We start from the raw sequence: 24,891 nt of genomic DNA, 5'->3' as shown, positions 1-24,891 counted from the left end.
ATGAAATAAAATATTATATCTTTTACAACGGATGAGGTTTAACATTCAAATAGTTTTAAACCGTTGTTATTAATTACTTACACATTTTTAGTTTTGATAATGTAAGAAGTCACTAAAAACTACATTAAGCCACTATGGTTCTGCTCTTCATAATTGCCTAAAATACATGCCTTCAATTTATAATTGAGATGACATCTGATCAACATCTTACAAATGTTCTTCAAGTCTCTGGTCTGGAGTACCCAAATCCAACTTTGGATAATGCAACATTTCTATAAATTTACAATACTAACAAAGAAATATATTATATTTTTTTCTTAATATTTGCAAGCGTGAGGGGAAGGTCTTCGGTCTGCAGTGGAACACTAATTAGGCTATAATAAAAAATATGAATAAATTAATAATTGTATTCAAATATAATAATTCACTACATTTCGTCTCTATTTTTCACTCATAGTTTTATAGTTAATTTTTAAGCCTTTATAGTTTTTTAATGCCTGCAATACCTACAAATTAATAGTTTGATTAATGATACCGTATTCGTCATAGATGTATATCTACGCAAGCTCCAAAGAAACACGTGACACTTAATTACCTTTAAACCAGATTCGTAGGTACCTAAGCAGGTAACACGTCTTCACATCGAAACCTACGATGGAGAGATTGTATTACGAAATAAGCATCATAATCTTTTGATTAGCATAAGTAGACACTGGAATTTTAACCGCAGTTTTTGTAGATCTACTAAGTATAACGTGTTACATTATACATTCATTAGTATTTTTTTTATTTAATTAGTAGGTACACAAGAAATCATAATACTTCTCTCCATCTTAAGGTTGCCTGGAAAACGTCAGTTTTTAGTGATAAAGTACCTATGAAGCCGTCATTGTTACGTCTTTGTTTTGTTTATTATCGTGATTTTTATGTTTTTATACAAATATGTTTTATGTGAGCGGAACAGTAGAGTTTCATTCATTCATTCAATAATATATCGAAGTCTATTAAGAATCTTAAATTAACATAAGCACCTACCTGTTTATGTTATGATTAGATGTCATAGTACTAAACTCGGAATACATTTTGTTAATTCACATGTTAAACTTAGAAAAGTTATAATGACGTTTTATTCTCTCGCCCGATTTTCATATTCACAAAATCTGTATCAACATTAAACTGCAAAAAAAATAAACAAAATTATGTAAATTTACAATGGATTTATTTACACACTCTGGTTTGTATTTCCACCTGCAGTAATGTAATATGAAGTGTGAGGTGCGTAATTAGAGCAGCTTGTTAAGGTTGATTTAGACTACGCGAGTTAAGTTTTATTCTTTTTTGGTCAACTATTTGTTTAATGGAAACGTGTAAAGAGATAGAGTTTTAGTTGTAAATGTTGTTCTTGATGATAATATGATGATCATTTTCGGTCTCTTCTTCAATATTCTTCTTCATGCAATCTAGACCTACATTTAGATTTTGTTAAAATTAATTTAATCTCCTTTGTATTGCCTCGTCATCAGGCCTATTAATCTATTTAAAAGATTAAAATGTATAAATTAAAATTTAATTCTACCAACAGTCATATATCATATAATTCTATATGATAATAGCTTTCTATTGTATTATGAGAATTATTTTGCCTCATTTAAATACAATTTCACAGTTACACAATTACGTTACAATTGTATTTAAAAATAATTAACATTACAAAATGTTACTAACAAAAATCAAACAAGCAAGCAAATGGCAACAGCAACCAATCATTGAAGCAGAACAACAAAACCATATTAACATCTCTATAGAACCCAAAAATGCAAGTGGAACCTACATTACAACAAAACTAAACCGATACCTTCGTGTAAAGGAATGTAATATTTTTATCTAGAAAAAAAAATCAGGTACCGGTTTATAGCTTTCTATGCATTAAGTGAAGATTTGTGTCAGATATAAAATACACCTTTAAATTCCAGGTAACAGAGCAGTATTTGTATGCGCAGGGCTGCATCTACCTGGCCCTAGATATTTGGATGCGACAAAGTATTTCATAAAAACCTTTTCTAATAAAAGGCTTTCAACTCACAAGGCAGGGCGTCTAGACATTATTTTTTTCTTAATTCCCAGAATGGACAGGTAAAATAAATGATACAAAAGCAGCATCAACAATTAGGACTTTGGAGGCGATAAATGTTATAACGCGTAGAAAAATTTATTTTTAAATTTTATTGAATACTTGGTACAATTAAAATTTGGCATACTGTTTCATTGACATAGATTATCGACAAAAGATTATTTTACTACTAAGTACCATATAAAACCACAATGATGTTTGTACTTGCCTACTTATCACATTTAGTACGAAAGACATTGTAATTAAGACAAACAATAATTTATTTAAATGAATGCTTTGTTAACAATAAGTTATTTATAGTACGTATGTACTGGGAATGACAAACAATTTGATGAAAAGTAATTACTGACATCTATAAACAAACAATTAACAACATTATGGCCACTAAACTATATACTGTGACGCCGATAGCATCCCCATGCATTGTCATTCTCCAGAAATAACATGTGTTATACTTTCAGACCATAAAAAAAATATGAAATATAACCGTTTTTAAAGCTTAAGATTATGTATAAGAATTGAATTAGCTAATTTCATTTAATTTATTTGCTACATATGTACATATTAAAAGTTCATTCAAAAAACTTTGCTCTAATCGCAAGTCTAGAACATATCTTTTTTATAATCTGATTGTACATTATACATTGCGTAATTTTATTTTTATAATAATATATAAAAATAAAAACTGATGTATATTTTGAGGTAGAATTCGTATGTTGATTTTTTTATTAAAATATTTTTTTTATTTTCAATTTTCGAATTGAAATGCGTCTATAGCAACAATTATCGATGTGTTTCATTGATGTAATTTCACTATTAATCATCTAAATTATTATTGCCGTATGTACTGGATACTTTTGGTGGATGGGTGTGCACCGGGGACTGACCCAGCACTCGGTCGTTCAGTGTAAGTACAGATGCATGGCACATTCGACTCTTGCGGGATGAACAGTACCACAGCAGACGCGCCTTGTCCTGCTTCTTCCTCGAGTTGATGAAGAATGTGTTACCCTCGTAGAAGAGCAGTCTACCGCCACGAGCCGTGGACAAATATCGAGCCTGACCAGTGACGCAGTGACCTTGTAAATAAAACAAAAATATGAAAGAAATCTTAGTATTTGCTGTTCAATGTTCAAATATAAAAATATTTTTATCTTCACATTTTTTTCGAATTTTGCATCAGGGTAAACGTAAAAACGAAAGTACATACCTTAAATTACCATTAGAATTGAAATATGCTGTTATTTATTTATAAACTTTATTCTCATACGAATAAGAGTTCATATTGAAAGTGCATTATTGTTTTACATACATGTTTACTCATATCGGACGGGGTGTGGTAAAAGTGAAAATATGCTTTATAGGGCACAAGAGTGAATTTCTAAATGTAAAACGCTTTACAACTCAATTGGCACACGATTGGCATGGTTGATCAATCTCGTCAATCTCGTACTATATGAAATCATATGAACAACTAGAAGAGTGTCGTGTCAGTTACTACCAAACTATACCGATCGTGTGCCAAATTGTGACGTATGTAGGCACTTTAACCATATACTAAATTATACAGATTGTCTATCATAATTCACAAAAAATAAACTATTTATACATACTCATACACACTATAAATATTAATTTAAATGTAGAATAACATAGATCTATTTTTCTATCACAGATACTACAGAACGTATAGTAAACTTTGAAGTAGTTTCGTATTAATTGTGCAATTAATCGACTATGCTTTATATTCATATTGTGAAGACTTTCCGGGATATGTGAAACCTGTTTATTTGCTTATAAATTAGACGTTAGTAACACTGTTATCTGACTAGAATACTAGTTACAGTTAAAGTTTTTTAATTTGTACAACGCTATAAATGCATTGTTTAATTAATTTACTCTTGTACTATTTTTATCTAGAATAGATTTTCCTATAAATTCAGATGTGTATAAATTGTTCCCGACAAATATTTGTCACATATCTAGGAAAATTTTCTACTTTTGTAGCCAATATTATGTTGTTTGTATTAAGATATGTCCAACAATTATTGATGTACATTTTAAATTGTAACAACATGGACGGACCTTTGAACTATGTACCAAGGAACCATCTACTTCAGCAACGTACATCACAGAACAACTAGGCAACAAATTTGCCACCAATATGTGAATTGACAGTGTTCCAAATTCAAATACAAACGGTTTGATAGTAACTGAAATAGAAACTTCTAGACAAAGAATGAGTTTGTGCACGACCAATACCACGGAAGTCACATGATGGCATAAATAAATTTTTAAATAAACTACTCTTCATAAATATAGGCAACTATTGCCACTTACCATCACATGGACCGTCAACTCGATTTCTATTCTAGTTACATAAATAAACAGTTTGTTATAAGATTTTGCTTACTTTTCACGACCGCTTTCCTTGATTAAGTTAAGCCTTTTTTAAATAGCTCTGATCGTATTAAACTATGTCATCTAGTCCCAAATTATATTTCACCCAAGTTTCAGTACTTGGTTTTAGATATACTAATGTCATGAATGTAAAAGTAACTTTACATGATACCTTGGCGCATTGGCGGCTAAACTATTTGACATAGACATACGTCTTTCTCCGTACCAAATACACATAGTATTTGGTACGGAGAAAGACGTATGTCCAATACCTCTTAGCACCTACCTACTTAGTATTTCGGTACATTTTAAAAAATAATTCCTTTATCCCAATCAGTACATCTACGTAAGAATTGAATTACATGCTCTGAAGGCAATTAATAACTATATTTATTTCTGTCCAAATACCAAAAAAATTTCAATATTACTACTACTCCACTTTGAGTATAACTTTAATTTACTTTCATTATTGAACAAATATAGCAATGAAAAAAACTATAGTCTGCCGATATCATCACTACACTATGAAAAGCCAAATAAATCCACTAATTTTATAGAAATCGAGTTAGGTACGAGTTATAGGGAGTTACAGAAATATTGTATGCATAGAATTAATGAATTTCGATAATAAAATAAAAACCTATGAAGGTATCTTACATAATAAAAAAGGTTTCATAAACATTCCTACAAAATTTTCACAGTATTGTGACAATATGCAAAACGTATTATAATATTAATTTGATACACAGCGACGCTCTGGAGGTGTTGTTCTACCCAGCAGTTTATATGAGAATATAATCAGAGAATCCTGTATTCGCAGGGTCGCACCAAGCAGTTGCAGCGACGGTTGGCTTGAACAGTGATGCTGCAGGTTGGGGCGTGTGTCGCAGACAATGTGCTTCGTCGCCAAACCAACCAACGTGCCCGCAATACCCACGTTCTTCTCTCCCAGCAACCGCTAAACGCTACAATCACCAACATCCATATCCTAAATGTTTACTCAAAACTATAATAAGCCATTGTGATATCATTAAAAGTGTGTCGAAAGATTTCTGTGCTTCAATCGTGCATCTTTAAATAAAGAAACGAACTCAATTAATTCGTTGCTCCATTTAAACAAAAATATTGAATTCATTTATAGCATTTATTTACCCACAACTTTGCGTAAAAGAACCTTAAGCGTAAGGAACGTAATACAAAGAAACAGATTTTCCGTTAAAAGTCCTTTTATAACAGCCATTAAGCATAACAGAAATATATTCGAGCGCACGCTAACGAAAAAACGACTTTATTATTGCAATGGGATGTTATATTTTGACGAATATGGTGAGTTGAGGCATTGGGAGAGGAGCGGAGAGTGAGAGGGGCTCGCTGAGTGAGATTCTGGGGCATTATCGATTGGGGGTCCCATCACCAGGCGGAGGCGAGTGGCGCCACGCGCATGTCCCGCCGCGCGCCGCGGCGCGCCCGTGGGATGACGCGCGGGCCGCGTGCTGCCGCCGTCAACGCAATCTACCACCCGAGCTCACCTAACCGCACCACCGGGCCTCGGAGCTACCCCGGCCAATGCGATATTTAGGCATCCTATAGTGATACGTTATAACACCTGATCACATCCTAAACAGAGCTAAATTTTACCATAATAATCATGCAAACTACGGTGACATTAAAAAACATACTATCATACTGAACGAAAACATTTTTATGTACATAACATTTGGATGGGCTATTTATAAGTCAAGAGATATAATCGTAGCTACTATCAACCCCGGAATCTCCGTTCCCATAGAGACTACGTAGCTAGCGATGAATGTAAATAAATTATTACTGAACGTTGTTATACTACGATATTGAGTGCGTAGGCATTACACAAACGTAGTACGCAGGATGACGTAGGCACCAGGGCACCCTTACGCACACAGGCGCGCGACTCACAAAGAAGGGCGAAGCGTAGTAGTACGTCAAAATTAGGGCATGCAGGGCGTAACTAGGCTGTAGCGCGGGAGATGGCAGGGCACGCCCATACGATCCCGGTGCCCTGCCGAACTTTCTTCTTTCATAACTTTGTAGGTTGTATTGATCCGTCACAACTGCGCAATTCATGTCCTCCCCGAATACATTCAATATTGCAACACAGTATCGAGAAAACACACTAATATTATATTCGAATTGGAACGCCTAAACAAATATAAACACGACTTTTTACGGTCCCTCCTTTGGAATTATTTCATGCTATTTTTAATATATTCGCATGAGCAGACTTGCAATTTTCCTGGTGCTTCATTATATTAATACAAAACAAACAAAACAATTTATTACTTTTTGAGTGTACTTTGTATTTAATGAGTTACAAATAGATACTTAAATACCATGATATTTTTAAAATTACACTCAGTTTAATTTTATAATAGAAATATTGAAAATATGCTATGAATAAAGTTTAAACATTCAAAATACTTAGAATACTTTGGAATGTACAAAACTTTATTAATAGATTATAAATAATAATAAAATATGGAAATAAATATATTTATTTATATTATTTATATAAATAAATATATGCATTTTTTTTGTATAATTTTACAAAATGCTAGATAGTTTAAAACAGCTTTTAAAGGTGTTTCAGTTTCAGCTTTGGCCTGATGAATTTACTATTAATTAGCCGAAATAATATTATGGACGGTGAAGCTACGCTGGCTTAGATTCGAAATATATTACAGGTGTTTGTGGTAAACTAATATATAATAAGTACTTCTATTTGTGATGAACTTATATGCGTATTTCATAAGTTAGTTAGCCTAAGTTCACCACAAATGGGTCATGTTGTCACGTTCACCGGATTGTCAGCAGTTGAATGACCTCTAGACTCTGTCTCGATAATTACGATATTTTTTATACAGTTCATATAATTATTTATTCGTACCACATTCTCATGGTAATGAAAAACTATTTAATGACCTATATCTGTATTGAAATTAAATTCGTATACGTCTTCCTGATATCTACAAGCTCTTCCTCTAAATGGGATCAAATATTACTAACCTATGTGTAGATAGATGTATACTTTTGTTGAATTAGCATATCTAACATTAAATATAGCAATGAAAAGTCGCATTTCCCGTGGCGCATTATGTTTGACGTAATGCCACCCTGCCACCCACACAAGACGCCCCCGCGTAATGTTACAGTAGTATTACGATATTGTACCGCGTTTGACTTATAGAAACACAATATTAATAAACGGCCATACTTGTTTAATAACTGAGTATTTGATACACATCTAGAAAATACTAGTGGAGCAAACATTTCGACAACACAATAAACTTAATCTTTATTACCTCGTAAATGTGAAAGTTACGGACGAAAGGGTTACTAGAAAAGTTTCTGAGTTCATTAAATGTATATAGAAATAGACATGCTTTCTTACATGTAGACATAAACATCTTCTACGTATTTATTATATTAACGTGAAATGCCGTAGAGAAAATTACCTTGTTTTATCAAGAAATGTATATCCGATTATACATTTATTCCAATTTAACATTAATAACGCACTTATGAAACGGCTCACGCATAAACGAAAACAATACAAATTACGCAGAATTTAATAATTTCTGTCCGTAACTCACTAAGAACGTAAACATTATAACGAATAAATAAACATACTGAATTTAAACAAATAATTAATGTGTCAATACTCTTATATTAAGTATATATAATTTGAATACTATAAAACGAGGCACTGAATGTCAAACAATGAGACAATTTAAGGAACTTTCTGTTATTAATTTACATGTCATTATTACATTCACAACATATTACGTGTATATTAAAAAAAAAGTAAAATAATACAAAATACAATCAAAAGAAACACACGATAATAAAAAATATTAAAAAAAATATCAGTGTAAATATAAAAAAAAAATTGTTATTGATACATATATCAATGCCTGTGATAAACATGCCTCCATCTCAATAAGACCTACATAAGTACTTTCTTCATAACAATGTTATTAATATTCACAACAAATTGATAAGGTAACAAACAGGATAAAAAAATATATCAAGGAAAGTAATATAAAAAATATATATACCTAAGTACGCTACGATTGAATAAAAAACATGGCTGAACTTGGGAAAATCGAGTGTCACCGCTACCTATACCTGTGATAAACGTCCTTGCGTCTCACATACTTTCCATCAGGTGTGAAGTAGTAACTTGGAGGTCCATGAATGTGGCGCCCGCGCACCAAGAACAGCACATCGCCGTCGCCGCAGTCCGCCGGCGCGGTGATGACATCCGCCCGACAGCCGGCCATGTCGCGCGACGAGCAGTACCATTGCTTCCGGCCATGCGCCTGGAGGTTCTTCAAGTAGAACGTGTAACCGTCATGCAGTAGGAGCGACTTGCCCGTCCTCGAAGGCACGTACACAGCTGGCGCTGCGTCAAAATCATCAGCGTGAGGTGGCGTCGTTGGGACGCCGACCGTATCGAACAAACTCCGGTTGATCTGACGACCGCACCGTTGGCACCGTACATATTCGTTGACGAATGGTGCGCTTGTTCGGTCAAGCGGAATTTTTCTCTACCAAACAGATTAGTACGTAACTACATATACAAACACACACTACGGTTAGTTAGTCCCATTATATGTAGATGTAAAGAAAACAATGATAGGATTTAAATATTTCTTTCAGATAATACTAACATCTAATGAAAGTTTTAAAAACTAATCAGCAATTAAACAAATAAAAATATAATAACTTAGAATAAATAACAAATATAAAAAAAAATACTTTTGACAACATTAAATGCAACCAAATTGTTCTATATTAAGTATCACATTCTCATAATCTGCACGTTATTTTTATTAACGAAATTAAATATGAAACTAAAATTTAATACAGTCCAATAGTTAATAGGAACTAATCGTCAAGTATCTAGCAACTATTATTTATTACAATACCCAATTCTATATAATAAATATTTATCTATATCCATTTATATATATATATCTGTCTTAGACGAATCTTATTATAACAAGAGACAAAAAAATTCACTGTATACTAAATTATTAAAAACATTAACCTGAATTAATAATTTACTTAAATTGCAGTAAAGATGGCTGAAGCTATTTGAAAATAAATTGTTACAAAGACAATAATTACGAATAAAGTTATTATAAATGCAATTATAATGAAAATTTAGAATATAAAAATAACGGTACTGGCATCACACACTTTCCGTTTGAAACTTTCGTCTATTGTTTAAATGACTATCACAAACGCACAATACCTCCTATAGTTATACAACGGGCAGTTGGGTTCACGTATATCATAACATTGTTTCATCACGCTACAATAGTGTGTTGCCCTCCGATGAGTTTACGGCTCCGAATGCAAACCTGTCGCTGTATATTTTGAACATCTTCTGCATGTGCAGCATAGTGAGTTCGCGCATGCGGTCCAAATCCGGCGCACGCGCACGCGTAGGTCAGCGCTCATGGTTATGCTCACCTGCCACCGAAATCACTTCCCGATGGAAGGTGCGAAGTGTTGCCATACACTGAAATTTGCTTCGCGCCGCACAATACCATAACACTTTCGGCTGATTGCGATAAGCATTATGCGGCCGATAGAAATAACCATTCAGTGACAATTTGGGGTAACCCGTCTGCGAATGTATCACTTGCACTGCAATTGAAACAGTGTAGTTAGTAGAGTTTAAATGTTTATGGAAAATTAAAAACTTCGTATGATGATGACCATGGATGGTTGATGATGATCAGTAAATCTCTTTTTAGATACAGATATCTATCTATACCTGGCATAATACATACATTTACAATAAGTTTTACTTTGTTGTAATCTTTCTCGTTATGAATATAAGAGTCAAGGTCATTAAAACAAACAAAATTTAATAATGATTAAAACTTTTAAAATTTATTATATTGTAAAAAAATTAAAACTAATAAAAGAAAACAAACCAAGAACTCGGTGGGTATAGTTCTAAAACTTTTAAAACATCTCCATGAAGTTAATGTAAAAAATTATTCAGATCATATAACAGATAGCGAGGTTTTAATAATGAAAATAGTTTAAAAATCTACTTAATCCTACCTTGAGTATTACACGAAGTGAGAACATATTTATATAACTACATATGTTAAAACATTTATGAAATACTGGAAGATTTGGACTTTTAATTTACTAAACCCCTACATCTTTAAGGACGGCCGAAACCAAGATGTGTTGACTATAATAAACTAAATATAATAAACTTTTTACAGTATTACGATTACAACCTAAAAAAAGGAATGTATAGGCTAGTATGTCTAGTCGTTCAGGTATACAGTTCTCATATAATACAATCCACGATCTCAAATAGCGCAGCTATTGGAATTTTAATATATAAATTGTTCACATCGTTTAACAATAACCTAAATTTTTTTGCCATCAAGGTGACGGTAAGTGGTAACCGACGCCTTACCATTTCAGAAGACAAAGATTATATGCCTCTTATGCTGTAATTTCACTGCCTTATCTCACGCCTAAACCGAAACAGCTTACAAACCAAGCTGCTTGGTGATTGCAATAGGCAAGACTGATGCGAATTTTTACAAAGTGTACCTCTATAAAACATTGCAACTTCTTCTGGCGTACCATTTTCAATACATTATATCAAATAGTGTGGTTATTTAGAAGTTTACATCGATGCCTTAATTCTGTGTGAACGACCTTCTTGCCCTCCGTGTGAATCCTGGCTCCGCAATCCCGCGCGCACAACCATCGTCTCTTGCTCTTGTAACAAGCATCCAATCTGTACCAGAAGCCGCCCATCTTTAATAGAGGACCTTCGCTTCGATCCACCGGGGATAAACCCTCCGACGTAGAGAGTGCTGTCCGAAAAGTTTATGTGGTATGTTTATATCTGAACTAATTATTCACAAATCAAATAAAAATAAAATTAGGAACAATTAAAATTATTTCTGTTAATCAATATTATATATTTCATAATAATTATAAAGGAAACCAATTGTAATACAAGATATATTATTTAGAAACGTAATGATCAAAGTGTCTTATAAAATTATTATAAATACTAAAAATAAATAACAATAAAAGAAAATGAGTATTTCAACAACGTAAATCTTTGGATATAAATTAAGAATACAAACTCTAGGCCCTAACGATATAGTTGCATGAATGTTCCAATATATATTCATCATATAATACAAACCTTTCATGACCTATTACAAGTGAATACATTACATAATTTTTAATATGCTATACAGATATCTACATTATAATAATATAAATGTCTATTATAAAAACTACTATCGCTCGTATTATTCTGTTCATAAGCTGGTACATTATCCCTACGTATTCTACGTCTATGGCTAAATACAGATCGTAAATATTGGAGTATTTCGTAACATCGTCTATCAGTCAGTCCGCAATCTACAAACGCGGTCAATAAATAGAATTTTATATAAAAGCATCAACAAGACGGCTACACTATAATTAAAGCTATACAGTTTGTATACATAATTTCTAAACACTTTGGTAAGAGAATATTGCACATATACAACGGTTACAATGATTATTCATATTCATTGTCTTAATATTAGCCGCTAAGGCATTGGTGCAAGGCGACGGTTCAGCATTATTTTTACGATATCGTTGGTTCGTAATGTTTACGACCAAGTTGGCCATGCCGCATCTACATGCCACATATATCGCCAAAGTTTAATAATGTCATTTGGCCACGTCATTTTTATTTACTCTTATTGCGAATACCGCGAAACTATTTTGGACCAATAGGTATTACATATATTGTTGTACTCGCAACTAACTACACGAGGATTAAGAGCTGGGAATCGATGCGATTGCCGTGTTGCCCCGGCCGTATACTACTACTAAGGCCACAAACGACCTCATTTTCAACAATAAATAGCTCGTTATACGAGTAATTAATATTTATATAGAATATTCATATAGGTATCCTAGTCATGGATGTATATTGCACATTTCAACTTTTTTTTACACGCTACATAATTGTTATAATTATAATATAATAAACGCGAGTACAGTGACAATCTAAGTCTTTGGTCATATTATTCAAATCTATGTGATGTTTGATGAATGCCATTCCCATTAGTACAAAATAAATGAAAATGCGACACTCCTGGCGCGCGATCAGTGCCTTTCATCTAAGAGACCGCGAACAAGGAGGTCGCGCCAGGCCTATAGAAGTAGGGCGGCGTGGGGTGCCGTAGGCACCAAGGGTGCGGGGGCGGCTACCATAGCAACCCTCCTTGGCGCTGTAATAGCTACTATCTTGTACTTGCCCATAGGATCCACTTGAAAGCGCCTAGATTCGTGTTTAGCGGGGTTATACGTTGCGGGATGATTATGGGAGCCTCGAAAGTAAACGAGACGTCCGTCTCTGAGGCATAAGGCAACTTGGCAACGTTCAGCTTTCTGATATGACCTAGCGCACCTCCAAGTCACTCGGCGCGGATGAGAACCACCATCTTCATAGAATATGTGACCATCAGCGACGAGATGAAGACCACCACGCGCTGATCGTATATAGAACCAGCCTGCAAAAATGTCACAATCAGACGAATGTACCGATTAACAAGGTGAAAGCACCACAATTCCCGTACTGACCTTGAAGTAGGCATCTTTTAAATTCTACTATAAGAAGTACCTACCTGAAAGTTCGTCGAGTTTCTTTTTATTCCATGTTTACAAGCGCTAGTTCAATGGCTATTAATATTTAATTTTACCATGATAAGTTTTCAAGCAACATTCTAGATGGTTGAGCTTCTTGATAATACTTTTCTAGATGGCTTCATTAATTTTAATATATGCATTAAAAAGGTTCTGCCAACGTAGGTTTTTATATAGGTTTATTTAAGCAAAAATAATCTAAATTCAACTAGATTGTTTTTGCTTTTCTTACTACTTCTAATTAATATACTATTTACTACTACAATCAATAATAGTGGAGATAAAGTTACGCGTAAGTAGTAGTAATGCGTAAAGTTATAAATAGTTTGGTAGGTAGAATCCCAGACCTGGGGTAATGATAGATAAAGCGGGTGTTATAAAATATATTATTCGGTATAAAGCTGGTGTAAACGACAAGAAATTAGGACTGCTAACGATACAAAAAATAAATAGGAAAATTAATAAAATTCAATTATTGTATCAGCGCAATTTAATCGTTTCTTTGTACCTATACACGAGACAACTTTTCTCGAACTACCGATATTCACTACACAGCATAAACATTCTCAGATCGACAACTGCCACTTATAGCTATTTTATTCCATAATACTTTCAAGGTTAAAATCATAATAAAATATCTTATCACAATACATTAAAATAATACTTTAAAATAATACTCCGCAGGTTAACATATTGAAATACTATATGTTTTAAATGGTAAATGAACTGACTCTCTACATGAGTACCAAACAAATTCATTTCTAAATAAGTTTACGCTACCGTAGGCATAGAAAGAGTGACACGGACGTACAGCGCGCAGCGTCTCAATCTTTCTCATGTATGGTAGAGTAACTTATTTAAAAAGGAAAATTATTAACCGCTAATCTAAAGAGGCTGGTGCCTTTTTCTTGGTAAGGTTTTTATGTAGGTAAACATCATTGTAACAATTCTTTGTGTAAGTACAGCCGAGGCTTTGATAAACTTTCTATTATAAAATAAGTACTCAAAAATATAAAATAATAAAATGTTTAAAATATCTTAATTTAAAATAATATATCTCACTAAAAAAATACCTTACAAACTACATCGTATACATTGAGTATTATCATTAAGTCGATTGATCGATAAATGCAGTTTCCTACTTTAACAAGTTGTTATATATCCTCCTTTAATTCGTATACATGACATGACTTTCCTTATACATCTTCTGACAAAAGCTAACATAACCGCAGCATTCTTGTAACCGAAAACGAAACTAACCACCCAGGAGCCGTAGCTCCTATACAACAACCATCAACTTTATGTACATATTCACGAATAAAATAGTAAAAATATAATGTAAAAATAATGTATAAAAATACTTAGGATATCATAAGAGAACTATCACTTTGTACAATAAACTACAATTAGGACCGTTGCGTGCGGAAGATCAGAACTGAGACGGGTTTGCTTCAAATCAGACGAGAGTTACGTAACGTTGCACACCTTCTCGTAAACAACCCACGTAATGGAATCGACTAGAGAACTTGAATACTATCTTAATATTATATAAAATCGTTATATTGAACTGGCCGTTAACAGAACCATAGATCCGTATAAATACTCTGTCAGAACATAACAATATATGCATTTACCTCTTGCCTAATATCAAATCAGTCTCAAGCCATTTGTACGCAAACGGTCGCTCTAAAGCCTATAAAAGATTCGTATACTTTACACAGCGCAAATATCTACCCTATTATAATATAGGAATAATATACATTATATATCGTAATAATCTCTTTGGAGAAAATCGTTACAATAAACCTGCAAACTAACGTTTGCAATTTCATTTGTTTAAAAGCGTATAGATGTTGGAGTTCTGTTGCTGACCACCGGCGGAAAGGCACAAGAGCAATATTTGACTTTCCGTTAGAAATAAAATCCATCGGTATTTCCAAATTCCTCACAAAATAATCAGTACTGAGATCAAATTCTGTGCCATTACCTACATCATTTCACATGCCAGTGGCCACTTCAATGACAATAAAATTGACATAAACTCGCTATGTATCGACGAGATCATCATATTAATGTACCTAAATGAGATTACCATAAAAATGCCATCACAAATTATTTTATTATTTATACGACTTGGACGATTCTCACTCGATATTGTGTTGCTTATGAAGTCCTCAAAATATTTGTAATAAGTTCTAAATTGCTGGTCAAATACCAATAACGATCTAATAAATTAGTCTTTCTTCTCATAAAAAGACATTATTTAAAATAGATTTAATTTATCAATGCAAAATTTTATTCCGTCTTCGTCATTCGTATTATTTTACGAAATAAAACTTTGCGAATTGGTAATCTGTTCAATTCCTGCGTTCTAAATAATTCATCTGCAGTTTTAATTTGTCTGATGGCATATGTAAATATAATTGTAGCTGCCTTGTCGTTAATTGATCATAAAAGTTGTCTAAAACATAGGCCTCAGAGGCGTAGCTCGTACACCACAAGTATGAGCACTATTCATTTGAACTACACGTAATCCGAAGGTATGAACCGCAGCACGACATCGAGGATTCCGAGAGCATCGCCACCACACCTTCCCACTAGCAGCTCGTCCATTAAAGCAGAATCTGTGCGCTCCGACCTCTATGGCGGGTTTTCCACGTTTGCTCAGGCAGTAACGAAATTGTCCCGGGAAGCAAGGAAAGGGAAATGGTAAGCCTAACGTTGGTGTAGGCTCAGCGGTATTACCAGCAGCACCAGTGCCTGCAACTGAATAACTTAACAGTTAATACCCATAGGAAAAAGCAAACAAAAGGGTATAATATTAAAACTATATTAAAATGTGTGTGTGATTTCTGTAAATGCGAAACTAGTAAATATAATTCAATGCAAAAGTTAGTATATTGTGTCAAAAAAATTATAAGTATAAAGAGCTACTTGTATGTAACACAATAAATCGTTGGACTAGAAATACCAAAATGCTTTTCTCATGTTATCACAAAGTTTATTATAAAAAACTATGATTGTCAAATTGCATTTTTTTTATAAAAAAATACTATTTCCAATCATGTACTTAACCTAGCACAATTGTACTCCGTTCGCTTCTTGACTAAATAATTCATTAAAGTCAAAGTTTATCACAACTCCGTTGTATTCGTTAATCATTTCTTGTTTAATTTCTTTTTTTAATTTTCTTTTTGAGTTCTTCTTCTTGCTAAATCTCATTCTAGGTCGTATTCCTCGCTTACGTTTCCTTGAACCATGCTCATGTGTATTTTGTAATGCAATGACCTGATTATATGCTGTAACTACATAGCACTTGCAGCCTAAATCAGATTTAATACAGAGCCAGGTGACGCGATTTCCTTGACTGCCTCTGGAAGTCCTACGGAAACGAAAGCCGTTCACTACCAGTACAGGATTGCCGTTCCGCGATACGCTCCAACTTACTGAAAACAAGTTAATATCTACCACTATTCAAATACACTATATGCAGTGATTAGTAATAAACAATAATGAAATACAGTATTATACAGAAAATATATTGTTTATTAATTCACTTGTAACATTGAAAATAACAAAATCGTCATAGATACATTACAAATCGTCACAAGAGAAACAGTATAAACATGGTTACAGGTAATGGATTTCCTTTAAAAATTATTCGAAATACGTCCTTAATCGATAAGTCAGTCAAGATTTATATGACACATTTTTTTATCTTACGATGGTTCTTAAGAACAATAATTAAAATGATATTAACGGTTAGATTTTATAAAAAATACTTAATACTTTTATTTATACTTAGTAAAAAATACAAATGACACAAACATCAGCCTTTATAATCACTCAAAATTCATAAGCTATCGAACCCAAAGAATTTAATAGAAAAAAACAAACCCCTATGTTACACATATATGTAACTAAAGACTGTTTTCACAAAGAGTAATGCAAAGTATTTAATCAATTTAATCAAATACAGCGTTGACAAAAAAATCGATTGAATTGTAATTTGTTTACGTTTTACGAGATTTATTTTGAAAGTTTGTCATTTAAAACACCACAAGACGCACAACTATCATAAAATTCATTTTTATAAGAACTTTATAAATTACATGCAATTCTCCACAATTTTTCAATCTTCAATTTCTAGAGCTTAATTAATTTTGTGACATTATTTTGGTTTAGAAAGGCTCAGAAAGATCAGAAATTGATCCATCAATTTATTTAATATAAATATATCAATAATGCGTACAACATTTCTGGGTTACTTATCCAAAAACAAATCTATAATAATTCACAAGTTGTCAGTCAGTACTCTAGGAATGCAGTGTCCGTAATATATCAACATAGAATGCACACATGTACACATCCTTAACATATATAACTTAATAATTATCAGTATCACAGCCAGCGAAGCCACTGAGGTTAACTTGATACATCAATAAAACTTATGACCTTGCTAGTAATACAGATATCCTGCACTCTACGTTCCAACCTGATTCCGGGTGTTGGTTACAGAGTTCCATTCCTCGAATGTCTTTTCGACAGGCGCAGGCGCATCAAAGTTCTCCGGCGTAAAGTTTGGCTGATGGTTATGGCCACCCTTGATCCGGACAAAGCGGCCATCCAGTGTAGTCTGTACTCGACAGAGACATCCTCTTATATCCTTGTCCCGACAAGCCCAATTCAATTTATCTCTGTATTGGTTGTTCATCCAAAACTTATTTGATCGGAATATCAAGACCGATTTACCAGCTCTTGATGGCAAGAAGAAAGCCTCTGTAAGAAAGAAAAGAAAATTATCTCCGAACCTTTTTTTCGAATCAATTATAGGCCTGATAGATAATGGACAAGAAAATCAAACTTCATTTAACTTTTATGATAATATTTTAAAACATGATAAAATTAATAATATCAAAATTATTTTCCTGCCGTCATAGTCTATATCAAGATTTTTTCCTTTTGACCTTGATTAGTCATATCTATTTTTTTTTAACAAAACAGTAGAAAAAGTATTTGTCAATTAGAGTTGTATCATCTTCTGCGTAGTCTTCTGATAGAATCGTGGTTTTTCGTGGTTGTGATTATTGTTGATGGCGATCACAACGCCTTGTTTGTTTGTGCGCGCAGACGCACGGCAGTTGAGATTTTTACGCCGGGAACACACCCAATAGGTCGGCGGTGTCTCTATGAAGGAAAACCCATCCAGTACTAGATTCTTCTTACCTCTTCCCGTCGGTATGTACGCTGCTGACAGTTTCTCTACAACAACCATAGGAATGGAGCATTTACACGAGACCATCAGACATAATGAGGCCAATTCCAAAACATAACACTATGCCTATTTTCATTTTATGAATACAAATCGATTCTGAGCAGTGTGAATAGGAATTAGCGGGACATTATCATCCCCAAAAAAACTTAAATGAAGTCCAAAAATTCAGATAAAGCCCATAAATTAAGTTCATTTATTGAAAACTTCATTATTTCCGAAAGAGTTACAAGTTGATATTAAGTTAATATAAAATCTCTTATTATAAACTTATGCTAAAAACGTATCTTTTACTTACGTTTATGCCTATTATACTAGACTAGAATAAAATATAGATTATATATCTATATATAGTATTAATTAAATTGTGAGATCTATTACCTATAACCTGACTACTTCGACAAACAATATCAGCACAGTTACATTGGCAGGTTATACGAAATTTATCCGCTTGCGTTATAAGCAATACAAAAAATTAAATGTATCGTAAGGAGATTTTTAACCTCCTTAAATATTAGCGAAAATATATCATTAACATTATAACGAAGTCTGCATTCACTTCTTAAAAGATTCAAGCATGGTCGTGTTTATCATAGACTAGAACTACGTCAGTATCGACGGTGTAAATGTTCGCGCGACATTTTCCAGAGGTGTGGCCACACCGCCAGCGTGTGCGCCCATTGGGAAACTCGCGATCCTTTACGAAACAAAATTGGCCAGCGAAGATGACGGGCTCCTGCCGGCGAGAGGTTCGCCCGAATCTGTACTGAGCCATCGGGGTCTGTAGAGAAGTACCTGATGTAACAATAACCTTACTCATTATTATTCACATGGTAAACGACGATCATAATTTTACAAATATGTAAAATTTATAACAAATATAAATTTTACATTCGATTTATTCATAATTTAAGAGCCGCGCTCATGTCGGTGGAGCTCTTACATTCGATATGTATACTAAAAGAATTTGTACTAACACACATAAAATCTACTGATTTACTAATATTACAAATGTGAAAGTTTTTCGTTTGCTTGTTAGTTCTCAGTGCCTTAACGGTTTGACCTAAAATTTGGCATAAACATGGTATTGGATACAAACTTTACATTTATAATAATAATAACCTTGGACAAATTACACAGCGTCATCAAGTCCCAAGCCATGCAAAGATTGTGCATGTTATGGGTATTAGACGACGGTTTTTTTTTTATAAATACATACGTATATAATATATTTATAAAATTCCCAGAAAAATACAAAAAGTCATACTCATGAGTACAAATGTTTGCATCGTGCGAGGAATCGAACCTGCGACCTTCAGAGGTCAGGTGATGTGGTAAACCATTAGACCATCGAGGTTGTCAATATTAGTAATTAGACTGTATGTAAGCATGATTGTAGTAATTTAACAAGTAAGATAAATCTGTTTAATATAGAAATCAACAAATAATGAACACGATTATAATAACCTATACAGTAACAATTTTATTTATAAAACTAGGTACGTATTGAACAAGCGACTTTTTTATGGTTCTGCTAAAGTAGTTTGCCATGAACTGTAGAACCTAAACATAACGATCAATAGATAGAAAACATGAAATTATGCACAGAACAAAAGAAGTTTCTCACGAACACATGTGGTCCAAAAAGAACTTTTAGCTAATCATTAAATTGTAGATAACCATTAAATAATTTATCTACTGAATTATAAATCATAGTTAAAATAGCAAGAGCTGTATATGATATAAATGCAAACAGTTTGATGCGGATACAAGGAGAAGAGATGTAAGGGGTAAGTTTCCTAGTTTTAAGTGCAGCACTGTCCGCGTCATTAAGCTGTAAAAACATATAATAATTTGCCTGTAGACTTAGAGACATTAAAGACATTTTAGTTTTCAAAAATACATCAATGTTAGTGACCAAAAAATTATTACATTTTAGAACAATATTTTTTAAGAATTTATATTTATGTGTGTGTATATATGAAAACATTAGTCAGTTATTTATTCATAATGCACATTAAGCATTATGAATAAATAACTGACTAATGTTTTGTCGTTGGGCTTAAGAGAATACAGAACCGATTAGAAATGATAAATCGCTGGAATAAATCAAGTATTAAATTATCAATTTCACCACAGTGCAGTTATGGTGCAAAAACAATATGCACATATTGATACCTAATTTTTCATTTTTTCAAAATTTTCAATCCAATTACTTCTTCTTCCGCATCCTCTTCATTTGCGGTGCTGAAATTTACCTTCCTCAAGTATCATTATAAAAGTTCTACTTTTTGCATTGTTGCACTGTCTTATGATCTTCTGTATCTCTAAAAATTAAGACTGGACATAAGACTATTCACGTGTAACACAACTGTTATAGCTGTCTCCATTTCAAAAAAGCACCTGAATGAAAAATAGAAATAGAAATAATGAAAGACAAACTAATTTTAAATCATAGTACATTTTATAGGAAAAGAAATATTTCATAGAGTTAGGTGTTGTTTTGCGAAAGTCTATTAACTAATATAATATATATAATAATGAGGAAGACTTGCAAAACAGAAAGTATCTTATATAAAATTATTTAATGGTGTTTTGTGTGTATGATTAAAGCGTGGAAGTACTTCCGATATAGATTATCCCCACTCGTGATGACACCCAATAAATTATTAAAAAAATATGTACTCTCCACTCTTTCATGTGTGTTTCTCTGTAATATATTTATCAAATACAAAGTGTTTACAACATACATATATTATTTACATAAATAACAATTTAAATATAATTTCGATAACGTTATTAGATAAACAACAGATTTTTTATACTTACTATAAAATATATTATGGCTAATACACCGTTTTGATACGTTTTTGTGTAAATATAAAGAACTTTTTGTTGTGTATCTTCACCGTACAGGGTATGTGTGTTCACCATGATGCCGTATAGATTACTTTTATCGTACATATGATAACGTATTCGTTTCCAGTAATACTTTATCATATAACAAACACTACGAAAATAGCCAGTTTTTAACTACTGTGCGTAATATTATTAATATTTTTTTTAATAAACGCAAAGATAACAATTTATATTAAATGGTAATGCAAAAAACCAATGTAATGTTTAAGATAAATGTATTTAATATAAATCTTAATGAGTAATACTCTTGACAACGTAACGATGTCTGAAACGATTATAAAGATATCAAAATTTATAATTATACATAATATAAAGTCCCGTAAAAATTTTAACAAGGAATGTTCATTACAGCAAATATTTAAAATGACAATGGTCCCATAGACGCATGACAAGGCACTTCTCTCTATATATTGTCACAATTTCGCTATATCTTTATCTTATAAATATATGTCGAGTTCATAACATCAATATCATAAGTACAGTATATAATTATAGCTAATTAAAAAGTTCATAAAATCTATTTAATCACAACTTTATATTAATTGCAGTACGCTTTTCTTTTCAATATTAATCTGACGAAAACACTTATCAAAAATACATTACAAATAATGTAGTTTTTTTTTAATGTTTCTTCAAGTATGTATATTAGAAACCTATGTATAATCCTAAGATTTCACTAATCATAAGCACCAGAATCAGAAAAACATCAACAAGGCAGTAATATTTAATGGAATGAATACGGTTGATTGGCCTTAAAAGTAAAAATTGAAAAATGTTTTAATTCTTAATTCTTATCCTATTCTATTGAATATTGTCTTTTCACTCATCACAATATCCTACAATATATACTAATATAATAAGTCAAAGCCTAGAATTTATTGTCTAAATTGGTTCATATCAATATGATAACGTTAACTTAAATAATATATCAACTAAAATAGCATATACCTATATAAATTATAGTCATAACTCCAATTAATCAATAAAATTATTCAATCGCATCGCTCATTCAAGTTTTGATGCTTGCAATGCTAGCGCGTCAACATGTGGTCCCAAGATAGGAGTGGAAGTAGGTAGCTGAGGGGAAACAGCGGATGTCGGCCCGTCCACCTGCTTACGCGTATTTGAGCGTCGAGATGGAAAACACAGCGCTCGAGGAGGGTGATTGTGCATACCTTTCACCGCCACTACATTGGACCCCAGCATATGAATGCGTGCTTTACAGTTTGTCTTCTTTGATGTGCACCTCCAAATCACCTTGTCCCTCAACTTCGACTCCTCACAAAACGGAAACGTGTTCACCATCATTATTATCTTTCCACGTCGCGACTTCAAGAACTGTATACCTGTGAAAAACAAAGTGGTCAGATGACTGTTTAGAGAAATACGAGCAATGAACAGTTTCATATTCAGTTTCATTTAGTTATAAAACTCTTTTAGCAACATTCAGGTGTGCTGCTCTGAAATAAGGTGCAGACGAGGGGAAGTAAAGAAAACCAACGATTATTTATAAGTACAATTTAATATGATTTCACAAAACGTACCCCGTACATGAAATAAAAAAATCTTATAATATAATGGTATAATTAGAAATTTATTCTATGATTGAGACTTGTTTTCTTGTATGTAATAATGTTACTGAGGTAAATAGATATATCAAGAATCTGGTTGTACGTAGCGAAAGCCGTGGTGGTAGCATTGTATCGAACTAACACATATTACCCACTATCTAAGAGATTCATAATAATTTAACAACATGAGCAAATATAGACAAGTCCGAACCAACCAGACCGAAAATATTCAAATATTCGAAAAAGTCACACATATTACGTGATACAAACAGCGAGGTAAATATTGCGTGAAATGTAAACCAATATTTACAAAGTGAACGATGAAAACTTACAATTATTCTAAATCATAAATCGTATCTTAAATAATTGACGTATATTGTCATTGCTCTAAATATAATACAGATAAACTTACGAATATTTTATAATTACAATAATGAGCTATCGCCACGGCTTGAAATTGTTCGCTGTCTCTATTGATTTCATGTCATTTCGTTCCTGCATTATATTATTAGAAAATACAATATTTAAAAAGATCGAAAAGGTACATACATAAATACTTTACACGAAATTATGAAACGTTCAAAGATCCACTAAGACATAGAGTTCAGTTTCAGTGCATCTATCAAAACGATGAGTACACTAACAGCTGTATCTCAATTAATCAGAAATTATTCTCTCACATAATGAGACGTTCGTAATATTCGACACTAAACAATCGAGACTTAATATAATTTAACGCCTAGACAATCCCCGTCCATCGATAACTCATTCGCACACAAGATACTCCTCAGTTATTAAGATATCTAAATAACAATTAAAATTAGTAAAATTTGTACTTAAATCAGAGTGGTAAATATAAAAGCAGAACCACGATTTCTTTGATAATAATTAATTCGACAAGCAACAAATTATTTTATCAAAACAATCCATAAAATATATTTAGACAACAGTCTCAAAAAGTGCCTATGTTTATATTAAAGTCGTCAACAGCGAACGATCGAAATACAAGTTAAAACTAAGTAAAGAGGTAGTTGAGTTTCGATATTTAACTAGAGGTAGTAAGATGGCGCGCCGGACCCTGCGCGGCGAACCGCCCCGGCGCGCGCGCCTAGCCTAACTTAACTACATGCTTACACCTAACACACCTTACTCGAGTAAAGCTTCTGAGTATTTAATCATGTATATAAAATTGTATAATTAAACTAATCTGTAAAACCCGTATAAAAAAGTGAAGAGGTAGTTGATTGAGCTTAAGTACTTAAAATCAATCCTAAAGAGCACAACAACATCAACTGTAGCATGCACGATCGCTCTCGTGGTAATGCACGAATGGACCGCTTATCGCCGAAGGTAAGTACCATCAATATTTGCAATAGCTAATGTAAATTCTTAAAGATAAACGAGGCGGACATCTAATAAATGTCTACGTAGCAATATCTGAAACTTTGTAAAGTATATTCTCAAAATAAATATTTCTAAAGTACCAGTCATTGGGGATATAATATATTGCTTTCTTTCGAACTGAGTTTCCGCATTCAGTCACCGACGCGTTGTCGACGGCACCTCTAAAGAGGCTGCCGCGACCTATCTAGCGCAACCGTGTACATGCTCGCTCTTCTTGCGTTCGTCTGCAAATTCTAATCCTGACCGGCTACTCCTGTCACCCACTGACCAGCTTGCTTGCATGTTAGTACCCCCCTCCGCCTACCTATCGCTACTTTTTCTTGGATGATGCTGCACGGATCGACTGAGCCAAAATCAAAACGCTAAAATCGGCCATATTCCGGATAATAACCATCTATCTAAACCTGACATCGATAAGAGATGACACCATTACACATTCAAAAAGTTCTTATACA

General features: G+C 33.0%; 1 protein-coding gene across 3 annotated transcripts in view; it reads right to left on the bottom strand.

The window, feature by feature from the left end:
• Window positions 1-24,891, bottom strand: part of LOC131847853 (zinc finger and BTB domain-containing protein 34-like) — a 603,887-nt gene that overhangs the window by 557,311 nt on the left and 21,685 nt on the right. Inside the window, exons 5-8 of one of the 3 annotated variants that reach the window (XM_059197529.1) lie at window positions 12,883-13,137; window positions 11,242-11,430; window positions 10,049-10,225; window positions 8,342-8,972 (exon numbers count right to left, since the gene is read on the bottom strand). The exons of the other annotated variants lie outside the window; for them this stretch is intronic. Of the exons in view, the coding sequence (XP_059053512.1) occupies window positions 8,686-8,972; window positions 10,049-10,225; window positions 11,242-11,430; window positions 12,883-13,137 (908 nt within the window). The 3' untranslated portion in view covers window positions 8,342-8,685. Of the gene's footprint in view, window positions 1-8,341; window positions 8,973-10,048; window positions 10,226-11,241; window positions 11,431-12,882; window positions 13,138-24,891 lie in introns of those variants that run through there. 3 annotated transcript variants of the gene reach the window in all.

The sequence above is a fragment of the Achroia grisella genome, unplaced genomic scaffold (assembly GCF_030625045.1).
Source record: "Achroia grisella isolate CSIRO2021 unplaced genomic scaffold, CSIRO_AGI_Agris_v1 utg544, whole genome shotgun sequence".
In the NCBI taxonomy this organism is placed as follows: domain Eukaryota; kingdom Metazoa; phylum Arthropoda; class Insecta; order Lepidoptera; family Pyralidae; genus Achroia; species Achroia grisella.
The sequence above is the reverse complement of the archived record's forward strand: the minus strand, read 5'-3'. Positions and strand labels throughout refer to the sequence as shown.